Source organism: Otolemur garnettii, unplaced genomic scaffold (genome assembly GCF_000181295.1).
Source record: "Otolemur garnettii isolate 467f Iridium unplaced genomic scaffold, OtoGar3 scaffold00077, whole genome shotgun sequence".
NCBI lineage: Eukaryota > Metazoa > Chordata > Mammalia > Primates > Galagidae > Otolemur > Otolemur garnettii.
The window spans coordinates 2366810-2374908 of record NW_003852472.1 but is presented as its reverse complement, the minus strand read 5'-3'; the positions used below and the strand labels follow the sequence as shown (position 1 = coordinate 2374908).

At 46.1% G+C, this 8099-nt stretch overlaps 1 protein-coding gene across 2 annotated transcripts in view; it reads left to right on the top strand.

Annotated features, from left to right (window-relative positions):
- Window positions 1–2998: 2998 nt before the first annotated feature.
- The window catches only part of BAZ1B (bromodomain adjacent to zinc finger domain 1B), an 84061-nt gene continuing 78960 nt past the window's right edge, over window positions 2999–8099 (top strand). The window contains exon 1 of one of the 2 annotated variants that reach the window (XM_012807893.2): window positions 2999–3481. In XM_012807893.2, the coding sequence (XP_012663347.1) occupies window positions 3375–3481 (107 nt within the window). In that variant the 5' untranslated portion in view covers window positions 2999–3374. The remainder of the gene's footprint in view (window positions 3482–8099) is intronic. The other variant, XM_012807894.2, reaches the window with a different exon arrangement.

The window sequence follows — 8099 nt, the reverse complement described above, 5'->3', positions numbered from 1 at the left end:
CCAGGAGTTGGAGGTTGCTGTGAGCTGTAATGCCACGGCACTCTACCCAGGTGGACAGCTTGAGGCTCTGTCTCAAAAAAACAAAAAACCAAAAAAACCTATCCTTTATTAATGGCTAAAAAAATCATACTCATGTGAGACTGACAGTAAATAAGAACATAAAAAAAAAAAAAAAACCGGCCCCAGTGCTTATACCTATAGTCTTGACTACTTGGGAGGCTGAGATAGGAGGATTGCTTGACCCCAGGAGTTTGAAGCTTCAGTTGAACTCTGATCAGGCCACCATACTCCAGCCTGGTGACATAGTGAGGCCCTGTCTCTAAAATAAATAAATAAATAATTTGTTAATTGAAATGTTGGAAAAGAAAACATATTGAACAATAAATTATGCTAAAAACACTTTAGTCAGGCATGGAGGCTCATGCCTATAATCCTAGCACTCTGGCATGCTGAGGCAGAATTTGAACTCAGGAGGTATAGACTTGTCTGAGCAAGAGTGAGACCCCCGTCTCTACAAAAAACAAACGGGGCAACTTGGCACAGGCTTGTAGTCCCAGCTACTTGGGAGGCTGAGGCAGCAGGAGACCTGGAGCCCAGAGGCCTGGGGTTGCAATGAGCTATGATGACACGACTGCATGCTACTCAGGATACAGAAGCGAGACTGTCAAAATAACAAAAACAACAAAAAAACCCCAAACACATTAGAGTTCAGTGAAAAGGGATAGGAGCTTGAGCAATTGGGAAAAGGCATTAAGAAGAAAAATGTAGGCTGACCACTGCACTCTACTCAGGGTGACTGAGACTCTGTCTTAAAAAAAAAAAAAAAGAAGAAGAAAAAGTAGGATTGCAGTGGTTAGGAATTAGTGCAGTGAGTTCTGGGAACTGGGGGAAAGTGGTCCATTTGGGACTTGCTGAGAGTTAGAAACTCAAGATGGGGTAGGAAAAGTAAAATGAAATAGACAGAAGGGTTTTGTAGCTACCTGGAGTCAATGAAAGTGTTAGAGCAGGAAACTGACAGTTTTGTTAGCCTAGTCTCTCCTGTTATTTTGTTCATTTGTTTGACATCTTCAGGACAAGATATTAAAAATCTTGTGTTATTCAGCTCTATTGTTTATGAATTAGAGCCATAGAAATGGAGGTTAGCCACTGAGCAGGAGTCACATTAAAGTTTATTCTATATTGTAAGACTAATATTGTCATTATAGAAAGACTAATTGAAAAATATAAAGAAGAGGCTCTGGTAGGGCGCTGGCCACATGCACTGAGGCTGGTGGGTTTGAACCTTGCCTGGGCCTGCTAAACAAGGACAATCGCAACAAAAAATAGCCAGGCGTTGTGGTGGGTGCCTGTAGTCCCAGCTACTCAGGAGACTGAGGCAAGAGAATTGCTTAAGCCCAAGAGTTTGAGGTTGCTGGGAGCTGTGATGCCAAGGCACTCTACTGAGGGCGCCATAGTGAGACTCTGTCTCAAAAAGAAAAAAAGGAAGAAGGAGGAGGAGGAGGAGAAAGAGAAAGAGAAAAGAAGAAGAAAGGAAGAGGAGGAGGAAGAGGAGAAAATGAAATCAACCATGATTCCACCTCTTCCTTCTTTTGGGAACAACCTTCTGGGACTTGAAGAGCCATCTAGAACACAGCCAGACATTCTGAGGAGGGAAGTGGAAGCTGAAGTAGAGCTTTGTGTTCATGCCACATTTCTTCCTCTTGTGGTGGATGGAGTGCTTTTATCCTTTCCCAATTAACTCCAGTGCTTTGAGAACGCTTCTCCAACTGTTGGAAGAAATGGCAACTGGAGGAAGGCAACTTCTCTCCTCTTTTAGGTGATCAGAAGAGCTTCATAGAGGTGGGGTCTGACCTAGAACTCACCTTATAGAGGGGGTAGGATTTCCTTGAGATGAGAAAAAGGAGATAAGGGTCTGGTATTGTTAGACTGCATTCGGGGACACCTGGTAGTCTAGCTCCGTTGAAGAACAGGCTGGGAAGGTATGTGCTGGGGCCAGTGAAGTTCCCTAAACCAAGGGAGAAAGTTTAACAGGGAGCAAGTTTAATGATTGTGTTTCTATTAAGGCAGCCAAACAGATTTCAGACTGTGGGTGTAGCTTGGAGAAGCAATTCAAAAGTCCTCACCCTCTAGGCACAGTTATTGCTGTTTCTTAGGGTGCGCTTTGTACTCAGCTGTGATTATTTGTGTCTGTTACCTTCTTTAGGACATTCTCTGTGTCTTATGGCACCCAGCACAGGGCCTGGAACATCGTAGGTGCTGGTGACTACTATTTGAATGAATAGATGTCTTTCTAGTAGATAATTGTTCTTTAGCATATTTTTCCAAAGAAGTTCTAAATTAGCCTTTCCAGCAAGCCCCTAGAAACAAGTTACTAATGTCCAGATCTCAACCATCCTCTTGCCCAGAATAAGTTAACTTTAGAGTGGGCAAAGCTGGCATTCATGCTGCTCTTCAACAGAATCTTTCCTTTGGGGAAGGCCTTGGGGTTACTTCCCGCCAACCCTTCCTCGCCGCCCAGCCCCACCCGCGCATCCCCGGGCGTGGCCCAGCGCGGCTCCTTTAAGAAGGGGGCGGAGCACACGTGGAAAGACAAAGCCCCTGGCCGCGCGCGTTCCCCCTCCCCCCTCCGGCGTACCACCCGGACAGTGGTGCCCGGATGTCGGTGTCGCCGTCGGTGACAGATGGCGCAGTGTCTGAACAAGTGAGGAGGCCTCTCTGGCCTGACCCCCTTGAGTTCTTAGTCATTCGGCCCTTTGCTGTCTCCCACTTTTAACTCCGCCGCTGGAGGCCCGCACGCCTGTCACTGGCGCTTACATAACGTGACCTTTCACCTCTTCAGACTGCCCTCTAGTGTGCTGCAACCCAACTACGCGGCAGGGGCAGAGTGGGTGGGACCCAGGTACAGAGCGGCAGCTCCTGTGAGCCAATAGACTACGAGCGCTGACCAGCTCTCCGCCTATTGGCGCATTCGCTACCGGCGCCACGGGGGAGCAAGTTAGTCTGTGTGCTGGCCGGGCGGGGGGGAGGAGGGGAATCTCCCGCCATTTTTCAATAATTTCCTCCGGTGCCGCTGAGGAGGAGTCGTGACTGCCGGCCGCTGGGACCCATAAGCGAAGGTTGGCCTGAGACTGCTGGGACGCCCTGCAGTGTGGCGTAGGAGCTCTGTGCTTTTGCTTTCCGTTCCATGGCTCTCGGGCGGCCGCGCCAGCAGTGAGGGAGCCGGAGTTCGCGCCGCCCTCTCACCCCTCCCCTCCCCCACCCCACCCCCGGGAGCCGGGCGCTCGCACCCGGGCTCCGGGGCCTAGTGTTGCGCTGCGAGCGGGCCGAACAGCCGCGCGCCCCCCGCCGCCGCGTTCTCGGTCGCTGCTGACGCGATGGCGCCGCTCCTGGGCCGCAAGCCCTTCCCGCTGGTGAAAGCGCTTCCAGGAGAGGAGCCGCTCTTCACCATCCCACACACTCAGGAGGCCTTCCGCACTCGGGAGTATCCTTTTCCAGCCGCGCGGGGCAAGGGCCAGACTGGGGCGGGTGGGATGGGCCGGGGGTATGCTGGCCTGGGTTGGGTCGGCCTCGGAGCCCGCTCCTGGGGCAGCTGTCAGCGCACCCAGCCGCCGGCTGGCCTGGATGCAGAACCCGAGTCCGCGCCCGCCGTTCCTGTTGTCGGGCGGGGGGCGCGGGCCGCGGGCCAGCCGGGGAGGAAGACCTGCCGGCTTGGGTCGCCCCCGGAGCCCCGCACTTTGTCCCCAGGCCTCCCTGACGGGGAGCGCACCTCCCCCCTCCCAGTTGGCTTTAGGCCCTGAGTACCGGGGGGGAGGGAGGGAGAAAGCGGAGTTTCCTTTGCTATCCCACCCTTTCTTTTTGGAAAAAACAGAAATTTAAATTATACCTTAAACTTAAGTTTTCGAAATTAAACCCGCGAGGCCTTGTGATCAGGCAGGTATAAGTCCCGATTGCGTCTTAGCCGAATCTCTGCGGGGGCGCTTGCATTCTCGGGAAGACTTTTAGGCCGGGGATGAACTGACAGGACCGTGAGGCACAAAACAGAGAATTAATTTCCAGAGTTAAAGGGAGCAGGAAAAAAAAAAAAACACAAAAAACCTTGCCTTAGTTGGGCATACATAGGTTTGAGATTTTGAAGATTGATAGTTTTTTTAAGTAAAATTTAGAAAAATAACCAGACATACTGAAAATTTTAATGCTGTATTTTGGGAACATGAGGTTGATGTTTTGAGTAGGAAGCATCTTCTCTTATGGTCATTTAAAAAGATGTCTGTATAAGCATAATCTTTTAGTTAAAAGTTCTACAGGTTGTATTTATTTTTGTTATGGATGCCAGATGAATCCTTTTGACGCTTATAAAAATGTAGATTCTGAATCAAGCTTTCTTTGGTGTAGAGAACCTTGTAAGAGTGAAAGCTAGTGTACTATTTTGTCAGCTTTTTCCATTTGGAAAGACTTGATTTCTTACCAGTTTCTGCTTGCTTGCTATTTCATTCCTCCTTTGATCTTTGCTTCAATGCAGTACTTCATAGTATAATCTCAATCTGGTTTGAGTGCAGTTTGTCAATGTTGGGTGTTTATACCCAAAAGGACCTGGAAGATGAGTCCCTGGTTTAGAAAGGCTCTGGAAGAAATATACATACAACATCTTGGAGATGAAATGGATTCTGGAGGTGGTGGGGATCCTCCTGTTTGGTTTGCCAAGTTCAGGTTGACTTGTTTAAGTTTGAATGATGAGAGTCGGGAGTAGAATGCTGTCCTCGTCCTACTTCATCTCTGTAAGTAAATCAAGAGAAAAAGGTAGAATGTTACTCCTTCATTTTTAATTAATTTAAATAATAGTCTACTCTGTGTCAGTTTGTGTTATAAGATAAGGTGTATGTGAGGCCAGACTCAGTAGCTCACATCTGTAATTCCAGCGCTTCAGGAGGCCGAGGTGGGAGGATTGTTTGAGGTTGTGATCTGCCACTGTGTTCCAGTCTGGTTGGTAGAGCAAGACCCTGTTCTCTGGAAGAAAAAAAAAAAAAAAGATAAAGTGCCTTTAAGTGGGGTTGGTAATCTGGTTCTTTCCTTGTCCTTTTAAGACTTTTGCAATGCTTTGGAGAAGGATTTTAGCTCTACTAAAAACAGCATTATTTTAAAGTTACCCTACTTTTTAAAAATAATGTTCCAAAATATTAGTAGAGTAGAATCTTACTTGTGGGAATCTGTCATATCCTTTTCAAGTGTCATTAATTTTTTAGCTGTTAATAGTTGTTCATACACTATCAGATGTTAATTAATTTTTTAGGTCTGGTTTTAGTGGAGTAGGAGAATCATGTCTTAGAGAAAAGGCAAGTTCCAAGTCTGTAGGATCTATTGAGCTATGTAAAAAATGGCTAAGGATAGTGAAATTAGGACTGTGAAATAGGCTTTTTCATATCCTTTAGTGAAATCACTGAAATATATATGAAGAAGTTCTCGTAATTATGACAGTTGAAAACTGAAACCTCAAACATTTAAAGTGGTATGTATTTAATAAACATTGTTCATTTTTTTATTTCCCATGCTGGTATTTAGAACCCTTTTAACAGAGGAGTTCCTAAATTGTGTTACATATGAGGGGAAAATTGTTCCCTTGGGAATTTCTACAAGTGGAAGCACTTTAAGGATGGTTTTTAAACAATTGTACTGTATGGTTGGCAGATTGGCATATTTCTTTATTAGGCTATTAGTGGTTTCATAGTAGAGCATAAATATGTGGTTGGGTAACAGCTGCATTTGAAGTATTCTCAGTTTTCAATTTATATTTACAATTATGTTTTTAATAGGATTTGATGCTTTAATTTTCTTAATACCTACCTTTTGGGCACCCATAGCACAGTGGTTACAGCGCCAGCCATGTACACTGACGGTGGCAGGTTCAAACCCACCTTGGGCCAGCTAAACAACAGTGGCAACTGCAACAAAAAAATAGTCAGGCGTTGTGGTGGGAACCTGTAGTCCCAGCTACTTAGAAGGCTGAGGCAAGAGAATCGCTTAAGCCCAAGAGTTTGAGGTTGCTGTGAGCTGTGATGCCACTGCGCTCTACCAAGGGTGGCAAAGCGAGACTCTGTCTCAAAACAAACAAACAAAAACCTACCTTTTGACTGCATGTGTATGTTAGCAAGTGTATGTGTGTTATTTTACTGACTTTAAGCTGTGGATTGGTATGTTCTTGAAGGTATATTATAAATCTTTATGAAACTTACAGTGGAAGTTGTAACTAAGGCTCATATTTAGTGACTGGGTATTATATATTGACTATATTGTTTGTCCTTTAACTTTGAATGTATGGTACATTACTTCCTAGGGTAGTATCACAGGCAAGATTTTAGATTTTAATTGAAAAACATCAACTTTATCAGATCTGATAAATTGCTTTTTTTTTTTTTTTTTTTGGAGACAGGGTCTCACTGTTAGTTAGCCAGGTAACTAACTCCAGGGCTTAAGCAATAAGCAGTCTTCCTGCCTTAGCCTCCCTAGTAGCTAGGACTACAGGTGTATCCCATTGAACTTAGTGGATTTTAAAATTTTTTTATAAAGATTAAGGTTTCACTATTGCCTACACTGGTCTAGAATTCCTGACCTTAAGCAATCCTCCGGCCTTGGCTCTCAAAGTGCTAGGATTGCAGGCCTGAGCCACCATGCCCAACCCAGATTCTTTTTTTTTTTTTGTTGAGACATGATCTCACTTTATTGCCCTCAGTAGAGTGATGTGGCATCACAGCTCACAGCAACCTCCAACTCCTGGGCTTAGGGGAATCTCTTGCCTCAGCCTCCTGAGTAGCTGGGACTACAGGTGCCTACCACAATGCCTGGCAATTTTTTTTGTTGTTGCAGTTTGGTTGGGGTCGGGTTTGAACCCGCCACCCTCGGTATATGGGGCCAGCACTCTATCCACTGGGCCACAGTGCCACCCAACCCAGATTTTTTTTTTTTTTTTTTTTTGAGGCAGAGCCTCAAGCTGTCTCCCTGGATAGAGGGCTGTGGCATCACAGCTCACAGCAACCTCCAACTCCTGGGCTCAAGCAGGTCTCCTGCCTCTGCCTCCCAAGTAGCTGGGCCCACAGGCGTCCGCCACAACGCCTGGCCATTTTTTGGTTGCAGCCATTGTTGTTCGGTGGACCCGGGCTTGATTCGAACCCGCCACCTTAGGTGTACGTGGCTGGCGCCCTAGCCGATTAAGCCACAGGCACCAAGCCCAACCCAGATTCTTGAAGTAAATTGACAAGAGGATAATACACTACTTAAGTCAAGAAGGATTTTAAGCAGGAACTGAAGTTAGAAGCAGCCTGCTGTAGATTAATATTTTTGTTGTGTTGCTTCAGCTTTCCTAGTTTCTAAACTTCACAAACAACTAGTTGATGACCTTTGTAGCATCTTTATATGGGACTTTCTTCCCCTCCTCTCCCTTCCCTTTGCTTCTCTTCTCTTTTTTCTTTTAAGACAGAGTCTCTATTGCCCTGGGTAGAGTGCTGTGGTGTAGTCACAGCTCACAGCATCCTCTAACTCCAGGGCTCAAGTGATCGTCTTGTCTCAGCCTTGCAAGTAGCTGGGGCTATAGGCACCTACTATAACGCCTGACTAGTTTTTCTATTTTTAGTAGAGACAGAGTCTCACTTTTGCTCAGGCTGGTCTTGAACTCCTGAGCTCAAGCAGTCCCACCTGCCTCGGCCTCCCAGAGGGTTAGGATTACAGGCCTGAGCCATAGCACCCATCCTGACAATTTCTCTTTCTTGAGACAAGCTCTTGCTGTATTGCCAACGGTGATCTCAAACTCTCAGTCCCAACTGAACCTGCTGCCTTTGCCTCCCAAAGTGCTGGGATTACAGGTGTGAGCCACTGTGCCCAGCTGAGAATTTTATTTATTTACTTTTATTAAGTCATTTATATATAGATCATAAATACATTTATGTCAGCTGAGAATTTATATATGGTAAAATGGTGAGATGGTACAATTCATACAATTAATCTGACTCTAGACCAGAGTGACTAGAGCAGGCATCCTCAAACTACGGCCCGCAGGCCACATGCGGCCCACCTAGGACATTTATATGGCCCACTGGGTGTTTTTGCTGACG